This window comes from Stegostoma tigrinum, chromosome 21, assembly GCF_030684315.1.
Source record: "Stegostoma tigrinum isolate sSteTig4 chromosome 21, sSteTig4.hap1, whole genome shotgun sequence".
Lineage (NCBI taxonomy): Eukaryota > Metazoa > Chordata > Chondrichthyes > Orectolobiformes > Stegostomatidae > Stegostoma > Stegostoma tigrinum.
Genome location: NC_081374.1, coordinates 16,996,783 through 17,024,060, shown reverse-complemented (window position 1 = coordinate 17,024,060; position 27,278 = coordinate 16,996,783). Strand labels below are relative to the sequence as shown.

General features: G+C 39.9%; 2 protein-coding genes across 5 annotated transcripts in view; one reads left to right on the top strand and one right to left on the bottom strand.

The window, feature by feature from the left end:
* Window positions 1-4,500, bottom strand: part of LOC125462938 (acidic mammalian chitinase-like) — a 52,870-nt gene extending 48,370 nt beyond the window's left edge. For 2 of the 3 annotated variants that reach the window (XM_048553455.2, XM_048553457.2), the window contains exons 1-4: window positions 4,398-4,500; window positions 3,688-3,809; window positions 1,849-1,881; window positions 1,557-1,761 (exon numbers count right to left, since the gene is read on the bottom strand). In XM_048553455.2, the coding sequence (XP_048409412.1) occupies window positions 1,557-1,761; window positions 1,849-1,881; window positions 3,688-3,712 (263 nt within the window). In that variant the 5' untranslated portion in view covers window positions 3,713-3,809; window positions 4,398-4,500. Of the gene's footprint in view, window positions 1-1,556; window positions 1,762-1,848; window positions 1,882-3,687; window positions 3,810-4,397 lie in introns of those variants that run through there. The other variant, XM_048553456.1, reaches the window with a different exon arrangement.
* A 461-nt stretch (window positions 4,501-4,961) lies between these two features.
* LOC125462940 (protein pitchfork-like) lies at window positions 4,962-26,792 on the top strand. 2 transcript variants are annotated; one of them, XM_048553458.1, is made up of 6 exons: window positions 4,962-5,042; window positions 15,794-15,933; window positions 21,240-21,332; window positions 24,018-24,154; window positions 25,282-25,399; window positions 26,540-26,792. In XM_048553458.1, the coding sequence occupies exons 1-6, from the start codon at window positions 5,024-5,026 to the stop codon at window positions 26,603-26,605; spliced, it is 573 nt and encodes a 190-aa protein (XP_048409415.1). In that variant the 5' UTR covers window positions 4,962-5,023; the 3' UTR covers window positions 26,606-26,792. The 2 variants fall into 2 exon arrangements, with proteins under 2 accessions (XP_048409415.1, XP_048409416.1); XM_048553459.1 differs by lacking the exon at window positions 21,240-21,332.
* The last annotated feature ends 486 nt before the right edge of the window (window positions 26,793-27,278 follow it).

Genomic DNA, 27,278 nt, shown 5'->3' with positions numbered 1-27,278 from the left:
TGCCTCAGCTCGCCTGTACCTGAATCTTCACCCATGCTTGGCATCCTCTGGATATGACCATTCTACTACATTCCTGGTACACTTCTCATTTTCCACCCATTGTAATCCTAACATCATCCAAATCTGATCCCTTATCCTAGCTTTTACGAAGTCCCAATCACTTATCACCCTCTTTTCTCTCTGGCACACTTTGGCTCTTGCTAAACACCATCTAAACTTTTAAATTCTCATCCTTGCTCTCAAAGCTCTGCCTTGTCTCACCCCTCATTATCTCCTCCAACACTGGAGATATCTGCACTTCCTAAATTCTCACCTCTTGAGCATTCCTGATTTTAATCATGCGTGAACACACATTCAGCAACAAAAGTGTAACTGTAGAATTTCCTCCCTAACCTAACTCTCTCTTCTCCATTAAGGTGCTCTCTAAAATCTCCCTCTTATAAGGCCTAATATCTCCTTTTCTAGTCCAGTATCAAATCTCCTTTTATCCATGATCTGTAAACTTTGAATACTGAATGAGCCCCTGTGTGTGTGAAGGGCATCCCTCCAAAATAATTTTTCTGCTGAGTTTATGAAATGCAGGCAAGAACACATGAAACTCACCCCTGATCATTCTGAGATCTGCTGAATTGCAATGTAGGCGTCTTAGTTTTTGCACGGATTTTCTTTCCCTTTCCCTTGTGCATTTGATGAGTCTTAAACCTTATCACATTGAGTTGGAGAGTCCAGTGGTGTTTATCCATATTTCTCTGCTACATTTCATTATTTGAAACAAGCAATTATATACCTTTGTAGCCTGCATTTAGACATTCTGCCATTATATTGTGAGACGTCAACAGAAATCATATTTAAGGCCAATAGTGAATACATTAAGAAATAAAATGATTGCAAATGCTGGCAATTTGAAACAAAAACAGAAATGGCTGTGAAACTCAGCAGGTCTGGCAGCAAGTAGGGAGAAAGCAGAGTTAACGTTTTGAGTCTAGCGACTCTTCATCAGTTCTGATATTGCCAGACCTACTGAGTTTTGCTAGCCATTTCTGTTCTGGTTTCTTTAATAAATATTCGACTGAATTCAATGGAAGTCAAACACAGCAAGAGGTGTTCTACGCTGCATTACCCAATCTCAGCTGGAGCAGGATTTGTAATGGTTTAACTGAACTATCTTACTTGCAATAGGAATGGGGAAACAATTGGACCAGGTTCTATCCCCTAACTAATCCTAATGACTCTTACTGGAAAATGTATATATGTGAAATTCCTGTGGGAACATGATTATTATTGAGATTAGTGACCCTGTTAATAATCAATTAGCAAGCCACTGCATGGAATCAGACATGAAGACTGAGTAATTGGGTAATATACTAAAGGGCTGCAGCATGTTTACATTATACCAAAGAACATGGCCATGGTCAGAATCATCACAAGGTTTGGGGAGAACCTTGCAGCAAGATGGTGAATTATGATTTAGCAGTTGTATATAACATAAGCAACTATACCATGCAAATGTTTTCAGCACACAGGTGAACTACTGAGAGATATATATGACTACTTACTTTTTTTTGAGACTGTTAAATGATGCATAAAGAGCTTCATCATTTTTTTCCTTAGGCACAATCTTGTGGTGACTATCAATGGCAGCAAATGCATAAATTAGATGGGTGCACAGGCAAGGAGGAATGTTTTCTGGCATAAACTTGCCTATTCCTGGTCTGTGCTGGGCCCAGTTTGTGAAATAACAAATCAATTTGTAGGAAATTCCTAAAAGTAGAAAATAATGAAGAATAAGAAAGTTATCCATCATCCTCTTTCTTTGAAACATTAACTGACATTAATATTGTGACTTACCCACTTCTAGTTGGGACAACAGCATGAATCCCACTGGAAAAAATGGCAAAACAAGTTTGTTTAAAATGGTGATTTATTCTCTCGGGTAGAATACATTTCGAATTATTAAAAAAAGTTGTTTAGTTGCAGTATTTGTTTAACTAGAAAGAGTGTCACATCCTGAACTGGTAATAAAATTACACATGTTGCCAATTTTTTTCATTTGTGGGTATTGCACAGAATACCAGTAATACAAAATTTGAAATTGATCATCTATTCATACTACATTGGAAGAAGGTGCTAATTAGTTGGCCAGTGGAATCTTATTGGTTGAGACATTATCATTGAGAATTCATTAGGAAGATGGTAACTTCAAGTTTTGTTTAAGTTTGAAACAGGAAAGTCAATATTGGTTGGTCAAAGAATTGCTATGAAAAATCCTGCAGGGAAAGGTTTTCTGTCAAGCTTTTATTTGGTTGGAATGGTGCAATATATGCGCATTTTTTTTCTGTTTCTAAAGTACAGGGACCTGTGTATGAATATCAGTAGCTTCTGTTAAACATAGGGAGCCACATTGGGATGGATAACCTTAAACAGTTGGTGCAATTCATAATGCAATAAGGATTGTTTAGTAAGTATTGTCCAATTGTGGAATCACATCTAATCTTGAGTTGGATGTTTTGATTTTTTTTCAAGTGTGGGCTGGATGAGTATAATCAGTCAATTGTCTGTCATTTACACAGTCTGGCCTCGAGTCTTCTCATCTCATTTTGGGAATTCCACCATCCATTGGAGTGGGTGTCAATGTCTTATGCTCCCACTTTGTGAACCCGTCTGCAGATCTTAATTGGCTAGTAAATGCAGAATTTTCCCCTTATTTGGCTGCCTTTAGGAAGACTATCTCCTGTAAAACTAAAGGTACCATAGTCTTACCAGACTATGGGGCTGCTCTCTCCTTAGAGACTGATGAGTAGTGATAGTTTAACCTGAGGGTCAACAGACCTCAAGTTTCAGGAGTTGTTGAGAAGGAGAGTCCTTTGTGGTGCTAACAATATGGGTTCCCCACTATTAGTGCACTTCCAACTATGCAGGGTTTAGATCTGCAAATTGACCTGATGCTTGAAAATATTTAAAAAAGCAAGATTCTGTCCTATGCGTCTCCTTAGCTTGCTTTAACTGCTCTCATTATATCATTGAATTTCTTATTGCATTGCAGCCATATTTTGAATTCAATTCCCTTTGCATTGACAGCAATTTCTTCCGGCTGCCTATAAAGATGACGTCTCAGGGCAGAAAGGATTTCCCACCTGTCCATTGCAGACTACACAATGGTCACAAGTGAAGCATCTAAGAATCTTGGGATCCACTGAACAACTCCTTCAATCATTTCTCCAGATTTAGCTTGCTTCTCTTCTGTAGCCAGAATGCACCTGGACTCTAACAGGCACTGGATACCATTATATGGTGTCATAATTGCCCAATATTTGGCCTTCCTGATAGGCCTGCTGATCATGAGAAGTGTGAATCGCACATGCTACCTATGTGGCTACTCAAAGGCATATGTAGTATACATCCCACAACAGCCCTTGCCCAACAATTTTCGAGTGCAATTGGAATTTTAAATTATAATGTATACATCATGTGTCATGGTTTAGGCCTACCAGTTTTGTTTATTAAAAATGTTATTGAACCTCTTTAAACAGCAGTTGCAGAATACTTAACACACAGTATTAGCAAGTAAACCACAGTTCAACCCTTACGTATTAAATGTCTTTACAGCAAATATACCATAACACTGCATTATATTTAGCTTATAATTATGGAAAGATTTTACATATCTTTTATCATTTTCTTACTTACCAATTAAGCCAGGCACTTTCTCCATTTTTGGACTCAGTTCACTGTCAGTGTCTCTGCAGCTTTGTGCTTGTTGTAGTCAATGACACTATGGTACTAAAGATACCATGTAGTCTCCATAGCTCCTATAACAGAAAATGATTAACTAAGAAGTTAAGGCGGTGGGACAAATAGATAAACTTCTTCAGTGATGAATGGTAAACATTTGGAATGATCTACCAGAACAGGTAGTGAAGATAATGACATTACTGGACTGCAAAATGCAAGTTAATATAAGGCTAGATGAACTGGTTTAGTAAGGGGGCGTGTTTATTGGCAGAATGAATACTTTTCTTCTTAGATTTGCCATGAATAAAAATGTAAATATGAAGCACTTGAAACGTTAATTCTGTTTCTCTGTCCGCAGATGCTGCCAGACTTTATGTATGTAATTTGTTTTTACTAATGTGATGGAGGTTCTGACGTCTGCACTGGTGCATTAATTTACTCAATGTGGAATTTACCCTTACTGTTCTATCTCTTTTGACTTAATTTCATTCAAATCAGGGGTGCTTTCTTAGCATTGTAAATTCAATATTGTACACATCTGCAATATTTATGACAAACAGAAATCCTTTCTAGTTTTGTCGTTAATTTCTAATATCATAGATTCTATTTGTCAATAATAACGCCTCCATTCTACCTGAAGTCTGTCACAACATCATATACCATACCCCATCCATTAATTTCTCTCTGATTTCTCTCCACAGATGCTGTCAGACCTGTTGAGCTTTTCCAGCAATTTTGTTTTTGTTTCCCATTCATAAATGTGTTCCACGGACCCCTTCAATCTTTACACGGAGATGGCTGTTCCTGCTGTCTGCCTTGTTTTCACTTGCTGGGTCGTGGTGTGCCAATGTGGCTAGTCGTGGTCTCACCCAAAATTTCATCCGGATACAGAATTTATTCAATCCCATTGCACTGAGAGTGAGATCAATTGCACGGCTCTTTCAAAGAGCCGGCATGCGTGTAATGGATCGAATAGCCTCCTTCTTTGCTGTATCATTCTATAATCACCAATTCGCTGATCTGAGTAACTTTGTAAAGTGAACAGTGCACTGGAAATGTCCCCTTCTTTGCCATTCACACCACGTTTTTTGGCAGTCAGCCTTTTTATACGGGATTAATGCGGGGTGGGGGGGGGGGGGTAAGGGAAAATAAAATCGGGCTCCGGGGGGTGGGAAGTATATTCTTGCTCTCAGGACTCGAGACGCTGTAAATCCCAAGCGCATGCGTGCAGCTGGTGGTTTGCAGGTAAACACTGGGTAACCGTTGGTAACGGAATGTAACAGTGTTCGGCATGGCTCCGAAATGGACAGGTGAGATGTTTCCACTCGGATCTATTCAGTGTGTTTTTGTTAGCTGCGGCATGGAACTGCAGACAGGGAGGGGGACACTGAAATGAAACATTGAATGGAACCAGCAGTGTGTCCTCATCTGGCCTATAGGGAGCCGGTTTAAAGGGCTAAATAGTGTCTAAATCCGCAAGGATTTGCCAGCGTGAAATAGAGTGGAAAACCAGTTTCCTTTCTGATGGGTGTTTGCTGCTTTTAGAGAATCCAGGGTGAATTGAAAGGAAACAATAGCTTACCATGTTGGGTGTGTTGCATTTCAAGCTGGTGACTTTTTTTGTTTTTGAAGATAGAATCTTCTGACCAGCTATTTGGCCCATCAAATCTATGCTGTCTCTCTGGTAGAGCTATTGGATCAGTATAATTCTTTCTCAGTTGGTATGTATTTTTTTTTCTTAAATTTCAAATACAATTCCAGTGCCACTTTGAAAGTTACCATTGAATGAGTTTCTTTTCAAACAGCATCACATTTTCTAGTTCCATACAATTTGAGGAAATCACTTTGCAACTAAGAATGGTAGGGCTTCTTTGAGAGTATTTCTTCCAGTTGTTCAATTAGTTTTTATTTGACTGATACATAGTTGCTCAGCAGTTGACTACAGTGGCACTCTTAGATGTAAATTCTCACAATGGTTGGTTCCTAACTCATGACAAATAAAATGTAATCTCTTTTTAATTCAAAAACCTTTCCATATCAATATCATTGCCCCAAATATTAGGTTTGTTCTATTATCTAAAAATTACAAAAGACTAACAATTGACTTTTACAATTAAGCAGAACAACTTTAGAATTTGTTGCAGCTTATTTTCTCAATATATCATTCATGGTATTACTTAGGTGGAAATGTGCCTCTAATTTTGAGTGTAGGCAGCCTACTGCAGGATTTCTTATGCTCAGTCTTATGATTCTGCAGTTTATAGATGAATTTCAAACCAAATACTCAGAAAGTAGCTTAAGCCATGGCAGAACAGCTTGGCTGAGTGAAATGCCCACTCTGAGCCAGGTGGTGTCACGGATGCTTCATGTGGCCTAGATTTGCAGAGTCATCAACTACAAAATTTTGAGCTCAGAGTTTGTAGAGGTCAGAGTCACTACAGTACACCTTTCAAGCGATATGGAAAGCACATTAAACACAGAGCATGCAAGCAGAGAAAGAGTTGGTGATTTTTAGGCATCTCAGAAAGAACCAGCAGGAAGTATAGGAAGCTCCCAACTCTGTATCCAGTATCTTTGCTGCTGGATGCTGGCAACAGTGCAGGATACTTGGAGGTATTTACAAACAGCCATTTTAGTAGCGTCACCAGCTGCACAAGTAAGGGGGAGCAGGGGAAGAGAGAGGTAAGACAATAGTAGGGAGTGATTCAAGAAAAAGAGAACAGACAGACATTTCTGTACCTGTAGGTATGACATCAGGACTATATGTTGCCTTCCAATGCCTGGGTCAACAATGTCACTGAATGACTGCAGGACATTCATTCGGACATGTGTGAACAGTCAAAGGCCATGATCCACATTGATACTAGCAGCACAAGTAGAGAGAGGGTTGAGATTTTCAAAGGATTTAAGGATACAGGGAAGAAATTGAAAAGTAAGAGCTTGACTGCAGTAATCTCAATTTTACTCCCAGTACCACGTGCTATTGAGTGTATAAATAGGAAGATTGTGTGTGAATTAACATGTAGCTGAAGAAATGGTGCAGGAAGGAGGATTTGAATTGTATGGGTGAATTCTTGGGGCAACTAGAATTATCTTGGGCAAACTTATTTGCCATTACAGATTCATGGCAACAGGATGACCAAGAGTGGGAACTAAATATTAAAAAGACATAGGATGTTTAGGGAGGACAGGCAAAAAGGGAAAAAGGAGAAGGGGTAGTGCTAATAGTAAGGGAAGGGGTCAATACATTAGGAAATGATAATCTTTGATCAGAACAGGATGTGGAATCTGGTTGGTTGGAGCTAAGAAACAGCAAGGGGCAGCAATTTTTTGTAGTAGTGCTTTACAGGCGAAGCAGTAGTGGTAATAGCAATATTAATAATAGTAAGAGTAGTGGAAGGGGTTAAATCAGGAAATTAGAAGAGCATATAGAAAGGAAATGCAATAGTTGTGGGTGAACTCAGTCTACATATAGGGTTGAAAAACTAATACTGTGGAGGAAGAGTTCTTAGAATGTCCTTGAGATGGCTTTCAGAAGCAACATACTGAGCAATGAGAAAATTCTCATTTACAAACAAAAAAGAATTTTGTTCAATTGACTTAGAGATCGTAAAAACTGCCGACGCTGGACTCAGAGATAACTGTGGAGCAGGGGGAACACAGCAGGTCAGGCAGCATCAGAGGAGCAGGAAAGCTGATGTTTCAGGTTGGGACCCTTCTTCTGATGCTGGCTGACCTGCTGTGTTCCTCCAGCCCCACACTGTATTACCTTTGGTTCAATTGACACTTGGTTCTTAAATCTAAACAAAGGTAATTTGGAGAAGTAGATTGGTTATTGGCTATGATGGTTGGAAAAATACATTAAAAAGAGTTGGACATAGATAGGCAATTGCTAGTATTTAATAATTGACACCTATTTTTTAAAAAAAAACTCCTTTGAAACAAAAAATACCCAACAAGAAAGTGAGAGACCCGTGGATAAATGAAGTTCAAGGTAGTATTAGAAACATATGTAGAAATTAGGAATATGAGTAGGCCATTCAACCCTTCAAGCCTGCTCTAACATTCATTATGATCATTGCTGATATCCAATTCAATAACCTGTTCACAATAATCCTCTCATATCCTTTGATCCCATTAGCTTCAAGTGTTATATGCAATTGCTTCTGGAAATCATATAATGCTTTGGCCTTGACTGCTTTGTGCTTGCAAATTCCAGAGGCTCACCACTCTCTGGATAAAGAAATTTTTCATACAACTCTAAAATAGTTTGCCCCCATATCCTTAGACTATAACCCCTGGTTCTGGACTCCCCCATAATTGGGAATATCCTTCCTGTCTAGTCTTTTAGAATTTTCCTCTTTGTCTATCCTCCCTAAGTACTGAATAGTCCTGAGGAGTCATTCCCCATTCCTGGTCACTGTGCAGCCATGTTCAGTAACTCCAACTACTTCAAATCTGTTTTCATCTACTTGCACAATTCATTTTTATGTGAGTACTCTAGGCATTAAGGCATAAAGCCTTAAAGCTTGTCTGTTTTTGCATTACTTGTCCTTTTGCCATTATTTTCAACTGTGGCACTGTTTGACCCTGGCTTTTGGTTTCTCTGCCATCACTTTTCTTATTCCCGTTTTTACCTTTTGTTCTTGTCCTGGCATCCTATTCCTCTGACTACTTGCATAGATTCCTGTTCCTCTGTCAAAGGAGGAGGTTTATAAAGTTGCCAAAAATGTTGCAAATCTGAGATTTGCAAGATTATAAAATTCAAAAGTAGGACTAAGAAACTGATAAAGCGAGAACAGAATATGAATGTAAACCAGTGTCAAACATAAAACTGAACTGTAAAAGTTTTTTAAGTATATAAAAAAGGGAAAGATTGTCAATGATAAATGTAGGACCATAACAGGCAGAAACCAAAGAATTTATATGGGGAAATAGAGAAATGGCAGAGAAACTAAGTATTTTGTGTCTGTATTCATGAAGAAAAGTATACGCAGTCATTGAAATAATTGAGATCCAAGAGCCTGAAGATCTGAAAAAAATTTGCATCCATAAAACATTGTATTGGGTTGAAAGTTGACAAATCCCTGGCATTTGATCATCACCCTAGAGTTTTGAAAGATATGGGTACAGAAATTGTGGGTAAATTGATAACTTTTTAAATTCTACTAAATATGTAATGATGCTTACTGACCAACAGGTTACAAATGTAATCTCACAGTTTAAGAAAGGAAGGAAAGAGAATTACAGATCTGTTAGCCTGATGTCAGTAGCAGGGAAAATACAAGAATCAATTGTAAAGGATGTGATTACTGGGCATTAATAAAAACTATAGTTTGATTAGGCAGAGTCAACACAGGAATATTAGTAACAGAATCAATAAGGTAGTATTAATGGATATAGTCTATTTGGCTTTTCACAAGGCTCTTGATGAAGTCCCTTAAATAAGGTCAGTAAACATGCATGACTGGGGTTAATATATGAATGTAGATTAAGGATTGGTTAACAGACTGAAATGAAGGGCTGGATCTTACCGTATTTACTGTAATATTATCATATTATGATTTAAGGGGTGGCACTGTGGTTAGCATTTCTGCCCCACAGCACCAGGGACCAAGTTCAATACCAGCCACGGGTGACTGTCTGTGTGGAGTTTGCACATTCTCCCAATGTTTGTGTGGGACTTCCTCCAGATGCTTGGTTTCCTCCCATAGTCCAAAGATGTGCAGGTTAGATGGATTTTCCATAGTAAATTGCCCATAATGTTGAGGCATGTGCAGGCTAGATGGATTAGCCATGGTAAAAGTGGGTTTACCAGGACAGGATGGGGGTGATGGGATGCTGTTTGGAGGATTGGGGGCAGATTTGATGGGCTGAATGGCCACATTCACACCAACGGGTTCAATGATTCTATGACATTTTGGCTGTGTCGTTTTCATGGAGTTTCATTAAAGATTTCTTGCACTACTGTCCCAAACATGCCTCATTCACTATCTACCTTGCCTTTGTGGTGCCCATCTCATCTGATACTAGCCCCATTCTCCAGAGCCGGAAGTACTGGTCATTGCCAGGACAGCCTGGCATTCCTATCATGAGTGCCATATTTAAAATGCTGTTGCATGCCTGGTTAAGTGCTGGCGCTCTGGAGCTGTCTTACCTGTTTCTGCACATTCTTTCCTCAACGTTGCAAAAAAAGGGGCAAATTGGTACGTCACTTTGTCTATCGGGACCTTAAAGCCCCAGTAGATGGGATGATGCAAAGGAGAGCTGCCACCTCACCAGAGGAGACAAAGTCACCATACCAGGCCAACTTGTTCTGGTCACCACCCTGATCAGTGCAATCTGACTCCCAGGGACTCAAGTCCACCAATCTTGCATGCTCTCTCAACATCTTCTTCATGCCGGTCAACTTGCCACCTTGCCTGTACCATACCCCTTTCCAAACAGTCCGTACCAGCACTCAGTGCTGTGCCAGCCACTTTCATTTCACTAAATCCATCCCTTGGCCCCATTGCAGGATAGAATAGCCCATAACAGATCTGAAAGGGCCATGATACTGGTGGAGTACCTGACATTTAGCTCCTTTACCCCGATGAGGAGAGGATCTTGGAGTTGGCCAGTGAAGCCTGGGAGTCATCCTGTGGCAATGCAGAAACCACTGTCTCACAGCGACCGGGTGAGGCGCTGTGTTCATTGTTGGGCTACTCTCCCACTTCCTCCCCTGCACATTTAACATTGCCACAACATCCACCCCTTGGTTACTGCATTGTTTCTTGTCTCCTGCACGTACTATCATGGCAGCCACAGTGCCTGCTGTCAAGAGGATTCCCCTGTAAACTATGCCCCCTCCACCAGTGGAGAAAGAGAGCATGGAAGCCTCAGAGGAAGCACTGGCAAAGCTGCCTCCTGCAGCTCCGAGAGCTCAAATAATGATGATCTTTCCTAGATCAGAGGCGGGAGCTTCTGCTGGTGAGCACTTCACTGCCATATCTATGCAGCTGGTCAAGGAAAAAACATTTGGAGGACTGCTGGAGACCAGGCACCTGCTGAACCCCAGACAGGAGACTGTGATCCCATTGTATTGGCCATCTAAGACTTCATTCAAATGTTCCAGCAGGCATGTTTGTGGAAGGGGCAATGGCAGCGAGATAACAGTGATACCATGGGGACTGTGTTGTCTCAGCTATGTGACAGTCTGGTTGCCTCCATAGGCAGTTGGCAGCTGCCATGGAGAGCCAAGATTCAGTTGTCACAGGGTCTACACTCCATTGCCTGAGCCAGTGGTTCCCCAGGACAAATAATAAGGTGACAGGAGGATGGGGGATCACCTGACCTCATTGCAGTTACCCCTTCATCAGAAGGAGACAGGGTGGTGCCAGTACACCCAACTGGAGGAGGTACTGTGCACATGCCCTCTGGAGTTCCTCTCTCAGGACACTCCAGAGGGGACTGGACTGGACAGAAATGTTTATACATAGGCAGCTGGCACATGGGCAGGCGTGAAATCAATGAGCATGATGTTTGACAGCAACGTGGCCTTGATGCTGACAACTGTGACAAGTTGCCTGGCTTTTTTTCCTAATGTTTATTCATTCATTTGATGAGGTGTCACTACCTAGGCAGCATTTATTACCCAACTCTAATTGCCTAGAGGGCAGTTAACAGTCAACCACATTGCCAGTTGTCACATGGAGGCCAGACCAGGTAAGGATGTCAGTTTCCCTACCCTGAAGGACGTTAGTGAACCAGATGGGTTTTCCCCCAACAATTGGCAATGAATTCATCATTCACATTAGACTCTTAATTCCAGATATTCATTGAATTCAAATTCCACCATATGCCATGGCAGGATTAGAACCCAGGTCCCCAAGAACATTGTCTGGGTCTCTGGATTAACAGTTCAGTGATAATACCACAAAACCATCACCTCCCCTCCTTTGTGGCAGCACTGAACAGCAGTACTATAGGCCTTTATGTTCTAGCAGAAGAGGAAAACAACAAAAAGTCAAAGTAAGGTACGGATACTGCAAGCATCTAGTTAGACACAAAGCAAGTGAGAACTGATATGCAACCTGGTCCAGTCTGTGAGTTGGGTGTCCATGCATGTCATGTACAGCAGCATTGAAATGATAGTTGCCACTGTATTCCAAAGTGTAAGGTGTACTGTAAGTGACAGGATGGCACAGAGAGGCTAACATGTGTCGGATGCCAGCACCCATGGACGTAGAGAATATGCAGCTACTCCTCTAGAGCCTGCCCCAGAGATATTAATCTAGAATAGCGAGTGGTGAAGGGTAGTCTCTAGGTAACTACTCGGACTTTCATGTTAGGAGTTCTTGGAATCTAGTTTTTACCAGTTTTGTGGTAAGATAGAAGGCTATATATTAATGGAGGTGAAATGAGCAATAATCCCCATTATTAAGGCTCTGTTGCTTCCTAACAAGAATCTCACTTCAATGTCCAGAATTTTTGGAAAATGCATTTAGTTTCTCCTAGTGTTGAGATAGACCTTGCTGGAATTCTCATGTGACTCTCCCAGACTTCTCACCACAACCCTTGCTATTCAGAGCCTGGTAAGATTTTGCCCAAAGTGTGGGAATAAATAAATCACTTCAGATTGGCAGGCTGTGACAAGTGGGTAACTGCTTGTAACAGAGCTTGGGCCCTCGATGAGAGACTGTCAATGATTCGGATGTGAGAACCATTTGTAATTTTTCTAAGTGTGCAGCTGACACAATAGTTGGTGGGAATAAGGATGCAAGAGGGTCCAAGGGTAATAGTGATATTACCACTGGACTAGTAATCCAGAGACCCAGGTAAGGTTCTGGAGACTGACATTCTTGTCAATCCTGCAAAGTCTTAATAACATAAGGGAGCTACTGTAGTCTGACATAATTGTGCCTTACAGGCAATGTCACAGATACCACCATCACCATCCCTGGGTATGTCCTGTCCCGCCAGCAGAACAAACCCAGCAGAGGTGGTGGCACAATTGTATACCGAAAGGAGTTGCCCAGGGAAGCCTCAATATGACTCTGGACAATGAGGTCTCATGGCATCAGGCCAGGCCAGGAAACCTAGTTTTAACTGAACTCCTTAACACCACACTCAGTCGAATGTGGCTTTGCCATCAAGGGCAGTTACTCTCATCTCACCTCACCTCTGGAATTCAACTGCTTTGCAATGTTTGAACCAAGGCTTTTATGAGGTCAGCAGCTGAATGGCCCTGGTGGATTAAAACACAGATTAAAACATCAGATGAACAGTCTAGGCCCGAAACGTCAGCTCTTGTGCTCCTAAGATGCTGTTTGGCCTGCTGTGTTCATTCAGCCCCACACTTTGTTATCCAGGAAATCATGTACCTTGTACCATATTCCATCTCCCTCACTCTAAGCATTCATTTCTAAAATTGAGGTATCAACCTGGAGAAGTTACGAAACAGGACAACATACATGCCAAACAGCATGGAGCTAGGGAATTCTGTAGTCAACAAATCAGATGTAAGCCCTACAGTCCTGTCACATCTAATCATGAATGGTGTTGGGCAATTAAACAACTCTCTGGAGGAGGAGGCTGCACAAATATCTGTAGCCTCGATGATGGGGAAGCTCAGCATATCAGTGCAAAAAATAAGGCTGAAACATTTGCAGCAATCTTCAGCCAGTGGTCCCCTGCATTACAGATGCAAGTCTTCAGCCAATTTGATTTACTCCATGCAATAGCAAGAAGTGGTTGGAGACATTTGCTGCAAAGGCTATGGGTTCTGACAAAATTCTAGCACAAAGTACTGAAGATGTGCTCCAGAATTTTCTGCTCTCTGTAGCCGAGCTGTTCCGGTACAGTTACAACACTGGCATCTACCCAACAATGTGGAAAATTGCCCAGGTATGTCTTGTACACAAAAAGCAGGACAAATCCAACCTAGCCAATTACTGCCACATCAGTATGCTATTATCAGTAAAGTGATCGAAGGTTTCATGAACAGTGCCATCAAGTGGAGATGCTTGCCTGATGATATTATAGTTAGACTATTAGTACAGAAGATCAGCTAATGTTCTGGGGATCTGAATTTGAATCCTGCCACAGCAGATGGTGGAATGTGAATTCAATTTTTAAAAAAAACCTGGAATTAAGAATCCAATGATGATCATGAAACCATTGCCGATTTCCTTCACACGACACCAGGTTATAGTCCAACAGGTTTATTTGAAAACTCAAACTTTTGGAGCATTAATCCTTTTTCAGGTGTTACTGAGACTCCAAAAGCTTGAGTTTTCAAATAAAACCGTTGGACTTTCACCTGATGTCATATGATTTCTGACGTTGTCCATCCCAGTCCAACACTGGCATGTCCACATCATGATTTTCCTTCAGGGAAGGAAATCTGCTATCCTCACCTGGTCTGGCCTATGTGGTGACTCCAGGCCCACAGCAATGTACTTGACTGCTGTGTGAAGTAGCCGAGCAAACCACTTAGTTCAAGGGCAGCTAGTGTTGCGCAATAAATGTTGGACAGCTAGCAAAGCCTATGGCCCACAAGTGAATAAAAACAAAAAGCAGCACTTGCTCAACCTACTCACTGACATTCATTTGGGTTCCACCAGGGCACTCAGCTCCTAACCTCATTAAAGTCTTGGTAAAACATGGCAAAGCAGTTGAATTCCAGAGGTGAGATGAGATGAGACTCGATGGCAAAGCCACATTCAACTGAGTGTGGTGTTAAGGAGTTCAATTAAAACTAGGTTTACTGGGAATTGGGGGAAACTCTTCAGAAGTCATACTTGGCATAATGGACAATGGTTGTGGTAATTAGAGGTCAGTTATCTCAGCATTAAGACCTCTCTGCAAGAGTTTCTCAGGGTAGTGTCCTAGGTCTAACCATCTTTAACTGTTTGATCAATGACCATCAAGATTCAAAAGGGAAGAAGTGCGGGCAGTTGTTGATGACAGCACAATGTTCAGCACCATTTGCAACTTCTGAGATACTGAAGCAGTCCAGGCCCAAATGCAGCAAGACCTCGACAAGATCCAGACTTGGGGTGCCACACATAGTCAGTAATATTTGCACTGCACAGTGGCACATGATGAACATCTCCAACAGGAGAATCTAATGATTGCCCCTTGACATTCATTCGTATAACCAGTACTGAAGCCCTCAGTATCAACATCCTATAGGTATCATTGACCAGAAACATAATTGAACTAGACTTAAATGTACTGTGGCTGTAATAACAGAACAGAGGCTAGGAATCTTGTAGCAAGTAACTCATATCCTAACTCCCCAAAGGCTGTCCATCTTTTGCAAGGCAGAAGTCAGGTGTGTGATAGATTACTCCCCACTTGCCTGGATGAGTGCAGCTCCAACAACATTCAAGAAGCTTGACACCGTCTAGGTCAAAGCAGCCAACTATATTGGCACCACATCTACAGACACTCAGCCCCTCAACCACTGACATTCAGTATACATTACTGCTTCTATCTACAAGAAATTCAACAAGGCTCCTTAGACAGCACCTTTCAAACCCGTGACCATTTCCATTTAGAAGAACAAGAGTAGCAGATACATAGGAAGACCACCCCACCTGCAAGTTCCCCTCCAAGGCACTCACTGTCTTCACTTGGAAATATATTGCTTAAATTGCTTAAAAAAACAGAACAAATCCTTATTTTCAAAATTTTAGCTAAGTTGTATTTAAAATGTTCTAGTAAGCCAAGTAAAATGGATCAAAAGGCGTGATATGGTACCAGACTACATAATTATCATTAATGGATATGATCTTTCAGAGTCTGCTGGGTCAAAATCCTGGAACTCCCTGCCTAATGGCATTGTGGGTATATCTACATCCAATGGACTCAGCAGGTGAAGAAGTCAGCTCACCGTCAGGAGCAACTAAGAATGGGCAATAAATGCTGTCCAAGCCAGCACCACCAACTACCCAAGATATTTTCAGACCCTTCATTTCATTAATATAAAACTGTAACTGTTGAAGTAATTATTAGTTGTTTCAGAACTATTACACTGTAGTAAATTGTGTTGATGTTTTCTCTTGAATTCTCCTAGCAAAAAAGAACAATTTGCCAACAAATGTTCCTGATCGTAAGATGTTTCCACTCTACTGGTCCCCAGACAGACTTGGAAATGAATTTCCCCCAATAAGAGGAACACCAAATTGTGGACCTGGCCGCTATGACACCTATCTTGTATGGATGAATTTTTAATTTTAATTTCACCATTCATCGTATAACAAGAGAGTAAATGTAGGTACAGGATGAGAACCAAACTGTTTAAACTGTTTTAAAATATTTTGAGATTGTGCTCACTGACCCTAAACTGCCCAAAAAGGAAACAATCTTTCTGCATCCACTCTGTCAAAATTTCTAAGTATCTTGTAAGTTTCAATAATGTCTCCTACTGTCCTAAACTGTGTTGAGTACAGGCCCAATCTATTCAACCTACCCTTCCATACCCGAGACCAACCTAAGAAGCCTTTTCTGAACTTTCTCCAACATTTTAACATGAACATAAGGTGTGTAAAACCAGTTAGTGAATCTAGGGTTACTGTCAAAGAACAGAAAATTGTCTCGTCTACGAAGAGAAGCATGGAAATTATTGGCTAACTAGTCACCTGATAATTATTCTGCAAGACCTGTCCACAAGTTGTAGACTTCTTTCTGTAGCACCATCCAATGCTCAGTGGTGAGTGGTGTTCCACAGAGCTCTGTCCTTGGGCCTCTACTGTTTGTAATTTTTATTAATAACTTGGATGAGGGGTTTGAAGGATGGGTCAGCAAGTTTGCAGACGACACAAAGGTTGGAGGTGTTGTTGACAGTATAGAGGGCTGTTGTAGGCTACAGCGGGACATTGACAGGATGCAGAGATGGGCTGAGAGGTGGCGGATGGAGTTCAACCTGGATAAATGCGAGGTGATGCATTTTGGAAGGTTGAATTTGAAAGCTGAGTACAGGATTTAGGATAGGATTCTTGGCAGTGTGGAGGAACAGAGGGATCTTGGTGTGCAGATACATAGATCCCTTAAAAATGGCCACCCAAGTGGACAGGGTTGTTAAGAAAGCATATGGTGTTTTGGCTTTCATTAACAGGGGGATTGAGTTTAAGAGTCGTGAGATCTTGTTGCAGCTGTATAAAACTTTGGTTAGACTGCACTTGGAATACTGTGTCCAGTTCTGGTCGCCCTATTATTGGAAAGATATGGATGCTTTGGAGAGGGTTCAGAGGAGGTTTACCAGGATGCTGCCTGGACTGGAGGGCTTATCTTATGAAGAGCGGTTGACTGAGCTCGGACTCTTTTCATTGGAGAAAAGGAGGAGGAGAGGGGGCCTAATTGAGATATTCAAGATAATGAGAGGCATAGATAGAGTTGATAGCCAGAGACTATTTCCCAGGGCAGAAAAGGCTAGCACGAGGGGTCATAGTTTTAAGCTGGTTGGAGGAAAGTATAGAGGGGATGTCAGAGGCGGGTTCTTTATACAGAGAGTTGTGAGAGCATGGAATGTGTTGCCAGCAGCAGTTGTGGAAGCAAGGTCATTGGGGACATTTAAGAGACTGCTGGACATGCATCTGGTCACAGAAATTTGAGGGTGCATACATGAGGATCAATGGTCGGCACAACATTGTGGGCTGAAGGGCCTGTTCTGTGCTGTACTGTTCTATGTTCTATGTTCTAATGGTAGATCTTCTCTTATATAGAGGGATCAGAACTGTCCACAGTGTTTCAGCTGTGGTCTGACCAGTATCTTTTATAGTTTTAGCAATTTTTTATATTCCATTCCCAACGAAATAAAGACAAAGCTTTGATTTGCCTTCCCTATTATCTACTGAATGTGGAGGATAGCTTTTAGGGATTTATGCATGAGAACCCCCAAACCCTTCCATGCTGTAGCATTCAGCATTCTTTCCTCAATTAAATAACATTTGCTCCTCTTTTCTTCCTGTCAAAGTGCATAACTTCAACATCCTGTAGATATCATTGACCAGAAACATAATTAAACTCGACATAAATGTACTATGGCTGTAGTAACAGATCAGACGCTAGGAATCTTGTAGCAAGTAACTCACATCCTAACTCCCCAAAGGCTGTCCATCTTTTGCAAGGCAGGAGTAGGAGTGTGATAGATTATATTCTACCTGTCAAATTTCTGCCACTCATCTAATCTGTATTTCCCTCTGTAGAGTATGATTATCACTACTTGCCTTCCCACCTATTCTTGTATCATCTACAATCTTGGCGACAGGACAGTCACATCCATTACAAGTAATTGATATAGATTATAAATAATTGTGGCCCCACACTGATCCCTCTGGCACTGCATTCATTGCAGGTCACTATCCTGAAAAAGCTACATTTATGCCAACTCCAAGTTCTATTAATTAGCCAATCCTCTGTCTATGCAACCCGCAATATTATGTGCTCTTATTTTCTTAAGTAGCCTGATGTATGGTACCATATTAAATGCCTTTTGAAAATCTAAATATACAACATCTACTAGCTCCCCTTTATCAACCTTTCTTGTTTCCTCCTTAAAGAACAGAAATTTTGTCATGAAAACATGCTGACTCTGTTTGATTATAGTATGAGTTTCTAAATGCTCTGCCATTACATACTTTATAATAGACTAACAGTTTCCCCCAACAGCAGAGTTAAAAGCTGTTTTTCTCGTCTCCCTCCTTTTTTGAATAAGGTCATTATATTGATAGTTTTTTAGTCCAGTGATACTTTCCTGAATCCAGGGATTCTTGAATGATTATGACCAGTGCATCCACTTTCTCTGTAGCTACTTCCTTTAATATCTTAGGATGCAACCCAATAGGTCCAGAGGATCTACCAGCCTTTAGCTGTATTTACTTCCCTAGTACTTTTTCTATAAGTGATAGTTATTACATTTATTTCCTCCCCATCCCCTCACCTCTTCATTATTCAATAAGTCTGAAACGCTATTAGTCATGAAGGCTGATACAAAGAATCTGTTCAAATCCTGTGCTATTTTGTATCTCCACATTATTTCTCCAGCCTTGTTCTCTAAGGGCCAAATGTTCACTGTTATCTCGATTCCCTTTTATATATTTGAAGACGTTTTAACATCTGTTTTTGAGTTATTTGCTAGTTCACCTCCGTTTATTTTCTCCCTCAACTTTATGCTCCTGTTTTGTTGGTTTTTATTTCTCTTAATTCTTCAATTTCCCTATGATCTTTGTAACCTGTTGTATTTTTTTTTCACTTTGATCCTATCCTTAACTTCCCTGGCCACACAGGGTTGGTTTATTCCCTTCCCAGAATCCTTCTTCCTGAGATGTACCTTTGTATGAGTCATGACCTTTTTTCAAAAGATATCTCCTGTTGTTCATCAACAAATTTTTCTTTTTGCTAAACCCTATCCCAGTCCACTCCAACCAACACTGCTGTCATTTCTGTGTACTTACAGTTGTTTCCAACCCAAGCTTTTTGCTCTTAAATTTAATGCTACTCTTCCTTAGAGGACTTCTTTTCATTCATAGGACGTGGGTGTGGCTGGTTAGACCAACATTTATTGCCCTTCCCTAATTGCCCAGAGGGCAGTTAAAAGTCAACCACACTGCTGTGGGTCTGGAGTTACATGTAGGCCAGACTTGATGAGAACAGCAATTTCCTTCCCAAGAATATATTAGTGAACCAGATGGGTTTTCTCCCTGACAATTGACAATGATCATTCTTTGATTCTTAATTCTAGTCTTTCATTGAATTCACACTTAACCATCTATCACGCCTGGATTTGAACCTAGGTCCCCAGAACATTATCGTGGTCCCATGATCAATGGTGATAATACCATTAAGCCAGTGACACCTTCCATTTATTCTTTTATTCTGAGGTCATTCATTAAACCTGTCTCATTGCACATTATCGATCCAAAATAGCTTAGAGTCTTCTGGAGCCTTTGGGAGCAAACTGTCCAGGTAATCTTTTCCCTCCCTGATGCACTGCAATGTGAACAGCTCATAAAATCAAATACTCAACACAGATGCAAAGTTACTCAAACTTACAGATGTAACGTGCTACAGATGTGATCACTGTGGATTACCACAACTCCTACATGGTACAACTACAACACATCATCCAATTTACTGTCTCTATTGTAATCAAATAGTTATTAATTAGAATCACTACCATTTGTGGTTTTTGCACATTATTGTCAGTTTGCTTTTTCCCTGAACAAGCACTAGAATCAATTTTATGCCTACCAAGCTATTAAAAAATGGACTGAAGAGCTGAGCACAAACTATAGACTTTAGTTTCTCTTTAAAGACTAGAATATTCACCAATCAGCTACATTGTTGGGCAAAAATCAAACACCTCTCTCCTTTCTCCAGTGAACTTCTTGAGACATTTAACTCATTGGGTTGCATACTTATACAGGTATGTATTCCACAAATGCCATGCCTAGCATGCACAGTAAATGAGGTTCCAGTTTCAGCTACTTCTCAATTAGGCTGCTGTCCTAATACAGCCTTTGAAAATGAGCTTGCTCAGACAAGCTTCTAAGTACAGAAGTAAACAGTTTGATTTCTATTTAAGCAAATCACAAATTACAATCTAAATTAAGTTTCCACAAGTTGAAGATTTAGACACTTCCATACCCAGCAAATGCACACACTCATTCTAGGTGTTAAGATAATCAGAAGGTTTAAGCACCTTCTTTCCAGGACCATGCTTAGAATGTTATTAGCCAGAATTAAAGTTAATGTTATCAGATGATCAAGATAACTCATTCAGAATATATGGAATTTTATACTGCAGGCAACTGGGTTAGTGATAGAAGCAGATTATAAAAGATGATGTGACATATTTCATTAAATCCTTAACCTAAAAGCTATGAGAGGAGGAGATGGGGGGTCCTCAAGTTCATAACTCTACTTTTAAGCAGAGTGAATGTATGAGATGTGATATACAATATGTAAAATATCGAAGCACTTGAATGAAGACAAAATTTTTTCAAAACAATATTTTGAGGAAATAACTGAATGGAATACTGAACGCTCATGGATCGATTCATCTGGCTGCTACGGGCAGAAATGTTGTAAATATTTTGTGAATATTTCTCTTTACCATTTCCAGAAAAAAAGATAAATGAATAATTATTTTATGGTTAGGATTTCATTGGATCCATCAAACAAAAATAATCCTTGCATTTATCTTCACCTCATTAGTGGACTGACTGAAACATTATTGTGAATCCAGTCTCAAATAGGCAAAATTGAATAAGATTTCTTTCATTAAAGAACATTAATGAACCAATTGAGTTATTTTCCAAGAATCTGTTAATTTTATTGTCACTATTGCCCCCGTTTCTGATTTCAGATTTATTTAAGTAATTACAGTAAAATTCCAGCAATTTATTCAATTTGAATTACCATGTCGGGATTATCAGGTGGTGTCTTACTCCAATGACATAACCTCCAAGCCACCATCCCACTCATCTCAGTTAGTCTCTGATATATGTTCTATTTTGCAGACAAATAGTTTTGTTGATAACTTAGAAAGGAAACCAGAGAGTAAAATGGGCTATGCACTAGGAGCAAGAACGTCAGTTCGATTTCTGCCGAAGGTAGGCTATGAATTTGCAGTAAGAATTAATTTTAAAAATACATATGTGCATTTCAATAGTTGGATTTGAACTATCTGATAGTGAACTTTTATAAGGGTGGAAGTCTGGCTGGCTAAGAGGGTGACAATATTCAAACCTGAAATTCAACTAAAGCAAACTGGAAACTGTTCCCCCTTATGGTAGAAGGGCATGGTTTTAAAAGATTGTCATGTTTTAAGTGGTTCACCATGACCACTGTCTATAATCTGACACTCCAGATGACTGAAAGTGTCTGCTTCAGAATGGATAGAAGGCAAAGACTTCAGAGCAGTGCTCAAAGTAGCCAATGTACAAATTATGTTGTACCTTTGCTCAAGTTTAACTTCTTCCAAGCTGTTTCTGGATAGGGGAGGAATGCAAGTGTCATAGTGCCAGCCCATTCTGCTGTTAAAGCTGATGCTGGAAAGTGAATGGATGTGTGTTTAATGTGGCTTAGCCACTGATTTAATTTGTCTAATCTCAGATCTTTCAGAGATTAGAATGTTGCTGCAGTTGAATTGCAAAATCCATATCCTGGTCATTTAGCAGCAGATTGTACACTAACATCAATGTCATGATTCTCTTATATCCCTTGGCCCACTTCATTGCTGGAGGTAATGTCTGCCTAGTTGTTTAATTGAACTGACTGACAGGAAAAGGTGTGGAGATTGTACCAATCACTGAGTCCCTTGCCTTAATGGAATCTGGGCTCAGACAGCATTGCCCCTTTCGCAAGTGATGACCGGAGAAAGGCAGTCCTCACACATCCGAGATAGATTGGTATGAGCTGCTCCTCCAAACACAAGCTGTTTCTCACTCACAGCTGCTAAAACTAGTCTGTGAATGGCCAAGTCGTGCACAGTTATCTGACTAAGCCAGAGTTGTAAAGTGTATCATACTGAATCCTGAGTTTTCAAAGTGCTTTCTAAATAGAGGCATGGCGTACAAAGGCTAAGAATTAGAGCTGAACCCATACAAAACAGCTCAACATAACTGTGATTTATAGTTTCCAATTCAGGGCAGTAGAAAAATGTAAAGGCTTTGTAGAGGGTTCAGAAGAGATTTAACAGAATAGCTCCAGGAAAAAGGGTTCACTGAGAATCTGGGATTGTTCTTCTTGGAGCCAAGAAGCTAAGGGGGTTTTATAGAGATGTATAAAATCATGAAGAGTGTAGATAGACTAAATAAGCAACTGTTTCCACTGACTAAAAGATTGACAATCAGGTAACTTAGATCTAATGTAATTTAGGTCAACTGGCAAAAGAACCAGAAGTGACACAAAGAAAAACTTTCACCCAAAACCTGCTTAGGAGTTGTAACAAACTCTTTCCATGATATAGTGGTGGATACAGTTTCAAATTAGAGTTGAAAACTTAAGTGGTTAGTTGTTGGTGAAAAACATGAGAAAGAAAACATGGGGCTGGGCCGTGTGATAGTGATATGACTGATTAGATATATTTTAGTAAGTATTGGCACATACTCTGGCGTGATTGAGTTGCACTATGCTGTACTATAGGTTCAGAATGCATTGCAATGGTGTTTGATAAAAAGCTATTGAGGGTTAAAGGGTAATAAGGTGTGAAACTGGATGAACACAGCAGGCCAAGCAGCATCTCAGGAGCATAAAAGCTGACGTTTTGGGCCTAGACCCTTCATCAGAGAGGATGCTGGGAGGTGGGAGGAACGTGAACAAAGTCCCTTGAAACAAGAGAAGGCCCATGATGCATGATTTCTATCCCAGGCTCTCTGAATTGACCCCATAAATTGTTGTTCCCACATCTACATTGATACATACTTTAAACTATCAGTTAAAATGTTTGATCACTTCACAGCAACATTTTGTTTAAATTTTAGAGAAAACCCTAGCTATGGGAAAGATGTTGTGAAACTTGAAAGGGTTAAGAAAAGATTTACAAGCATGCTGCTAGAGTTGGAGGGTTTGAGCAATACGGAGAGGCTAAATAGACTGGGGCTATTTTCCCTGGAGTGTCGGAGCGTGAGGGGTGACCTTTTAGGGGTTTATAAAATCATGAGGGGCACAGATAGGGTAAATAGATGAGGTCTTTTCCCCAGTGTGGGTGACTCCAAAACTAGAGGACATGGTTTAAGGTGAAAGGAAAAATATTTAAAAGGGATTTAAGAAGCAGCTTTTTCCACACAGAAGGTGGTGCATGTATGGAATGAGTTGCCAGATGAAGTGGAGGCAGGTACAATTACAATATTTAAAAGGTATGAAGATGGGTTGTATGAATAGGAAGGATTTAGAGGGATATGGGCCAAGTCTGGGCAAATGGGACTAGATTAATTTACGATATCTGGTTGGTGTGGATGAGTTGAATCAAAGGGCCGTGCTGTATATCTCAATGCCTCTATGACTAATTGCATTCATCTGACCAATATCCTTTCTGATGCATTCTTGTTGATGTTTAACTCTTTGTCCATAAAATTTGGAAACAACACGTTACCTCTATTTTTGTTGTTGCCCCTCCATCACCTTACCTTGATTACCATTTCCTATGTATCACTTTTTTGGTTTCTCCTTTGGCAGTTGTCTCATTCCCATTATCCTCACTTTGTCTTCTGCTATGTCCTTTTGTGTCTGCTTTTCATTTGTCTCTGCTGCTGTTTTGTGAATTGTATGATTTTATTTTAACCTGCTCTAAACAGCTGACTGTATCACCTGGCCCTGCAGTATATCAGAGAAGATTGGGAAGGGATCGGACTTTCAAGCCATCCAGTGTTCCATTTGGTTCTTCAACTGCAAGTAGAAGACAGAGTTCATTGAATAAATTGGTGGTTCCTGGGTATGTAAAGCTATTAAAGAACAGATTTATTCCTATTTGTAACTGATCTCTTCATTTACAGAAAGTGTGAAGTTTTTAGCTAGAGTTGTTTTCTTTGTGGCTTTTGTGAAATTAGGAGTCAACAATAATGAATCAGATCCATGTCCATTATATACCATTTTCACAATGGTATCATAAAGTGATTGTAGACATTTACTTTTAATAACGGCTTCCATTTCCTGAAAAAGCTTGTCGTTGGAGAGATTATTTTAGCCTATCTGCGCTGCATCAGTTTCATACATTAGTTCATCTGGGTCATATAAAAATACAAATTGAAAATAGAGGTAGACCACTGGGTATGTCAAGCCTGCTCCACTCTTCAATAAGATCATGACAGATCTGGGATTTTATTTTTCCTCGGATGTGGGCATCGCTATGTGGCCAGAATTTATTTCCCATCTCTAGTAGCCTTGAGAAGGTGGCAGTGAACTGCCTCTTTGAACTGTGGCAGTCTGTATGCTGCCAGTAGATCACAGGGAGGGAATTCTGGGATTTTGACCCAGTGTGAGTGAAGGAATGGCAATGTATTTCCAAGTCAGGATGGTCAGTGGCATGGATGAGAACTTAAAAGCGTTGGTGTCCCCATGTATCTGCTGCCCTTGTCCTCCTCAATGGAGGAGGCCTTGGGTTTGGGAGGTGCTAAGGGTCTTTCATGTTTGTGTTTTGAATTTCATTTTCCCATTTAGTCCTAATGACCTTTGATTTCCTCTGTCTAGCAAGTGTTTATCCACAAAACCTTTTGTTAAATATTTCCTGGAAATTATTGTACTTAATTGACTTGTAGATAAAACCTCATGGATGGATAATACATAATAGGAACCACTTAGGCCTCTACAGTCTGAACAAAAACAAACTGAATGAGATAATTAATTTAGAATTTTTAAACAAATTTAAAAACTACTCTTCTTTTGGATGAATTGCATTTTTTAATCCAGGTTTACCACAATGCACTGAATGTAATAATTCCTTTTAAATCTATTTTAGATATTTTAGACACAAATAATAAACAGTTACATTTGTTTCTAAATTGATATTAGATTCATCTGTACATCCAGTGCTAACAAATGAATTTTGTGATTTTTTTTTAGTCCTGGTACATATCAGCCTAATGAACAAAGGAACCAACATGTAACATGGCCAATGAAATTTGGTGCTCCAGACTGGAATTTGGTTCCAGCTCCCCAAAAACGAACTTTGAGAATTGAGGTATGGTTAACAAAGTGTTAAGAATGTCCTTTGAGCCTAATTAGTCAAGCACAGACATGAATTAAGGCAAAATTCTGCACTCAGAATCATAGCCATAGGTTCGTACAGCATGGAAACACACCCTTTGGTCCAATTTGTCTGTGCCAACTCATCGCAATCTGACCTAATCCCATTGCCAACATTTGGCCTCATTTCACTCTAAACCCTTCCTATTCATATTTTCAACCAGATGCCATTTAAAGGTTGTAACTGTACCCGCATCCACCATTTGCTCTGGCAGCTCATTCCATACATGCATGACATTCTGTGTGAAAAAAGTTAACCTTCAGATCCTTGTGTTGGCAATCTGAAACAAATGTAGAAAATGCTGGAGAAACTTGACCGGTCTGGCAGCATCTGTGGAGAGAGAAAAAGTTTCTGGCATGCTTGGCATATATGGATGTATAAAATTATGAGAGGCATAAATAGATAGACTGGAAGGATTTTTTTCCCTCTTGTGGATGAATCAATGATCAGGGGCAGGAGGATTACAGGATATGTAAGGAAAACAGTCATAACATTTAAGAAGTACCTAGATGAGCACATGTGATGCCAAGGCATAAGTGCTGGAAAATGGGAACAGAATAATTGGGTGGTTGTTTCTTAACCAGCACATATTTGACCTGTAATATTTGGCTCGAGTTAAATCATGAGGCTGTCAAGATAACATGCAAGTCTTTCTGATTTCATGAATGATGCCTTACCAAAGTACAACTGAGGTCGTGCAAACCCAGTAACTCAAATTTGATTATACTGATGTTGTGTTAGATTGGTTAATCTTTGCTTTAATAGTGCCAAGAAGGGTTTCAGCATGCCTGGTCAAGAAAAGGGAAGCTGGGGTTTCCTTTCCTGATCACTGTCCAGCCTTACCTGTTAAAAAACTGCATGTTGTTGCAGGTTGAGGATTGAGCTTAACCATTATATGCCATGATCAGGTAACTTGATAATGCTTACTGTCTAAATTTGCAGAAGAATGGCAAGGTACCAGCATATGTCTAATATCTATAGAAAATATCAGCATGATTCAGAACTTTCAAAGGAGGTAAAACAATACATGTTGAAACAAAACTAAATCAATTTTAAAATTTGCTTTATTTTTAGCTTGCCAGTGACAAAGAATTTCGGAAACACAGGAACAGAGTGGCATATTTCAGCTTGTACTTCTGATAATTTCAGAGCCTAGAATATTAAATATAATTCTAATCCCTCAGAGTGCCATTCACCACCATGCCAAAATACGATGCGCTATCTTTTAAGTGTACGAATATTAAGGATGGAGTAATTCATATAAATGTGTGATTTGTGCCATTTTAATATCTTACTCTGTAATTATGTGCTTGTGTCATGCATCTCATTAAACACATTCAACTTACTGAATAAATTAGTTTCTATATTTCATTTTTAAAATGTATTTTGTTTACACTATTGAAGAATGAAATGTCTCAATGCACAATTTCAAAGGTATACTAACATTACAATGAATTGACCGTGACCTGAACAGTGTCATTTTGACCATAAGATTTTTCCACAGCCAGAAGGTTGTGAGTTGAAGCCCTAATGCAGGATTTCAGCATAATTTTAGGTTGATGTTCCAGACACTGAAGGAGTCCCTTATTACCAGTCAGTGTTTTTTGAATGCAGTGTCAGATCTATTTGGATAAGTGTGAAAGATCTCGTATTCTAAAATAAAACAAAATGATTGCAGATGCTGAAAATATGAAACAAAAACAGAAGTTGCTAGAGAAGGTCTGGTAGATCTGTGAGAAGAAAACATAGTTAACATTTCAAGTCTGGTGACTCTTCATTAGAATTGTTAGCAGCAAGAAAAAGTTGTATTTAT

What these genes read in the sequence shown, in the direction of transcription:
- LOC125462940 (XM_048553458.1), top strand. An exon ending in GCCGCTATGACACCTATCTT is followed by an intron (nt 15,934 to 21,239) that starts GTATGGATGAAT and finishes TCTATTTTGCAG; the next exon opens with ACAAATAGTTTTGTTGATAA. An exon ending in AACGAACTTTGAGAATTGAG is followed by an intron (nt 25,400 to 26,539) that starts GTATGGTTAACA and finishes CTTTATTTTTAG; the next exon opens with CTTGCCAGTGACAAAGAATT.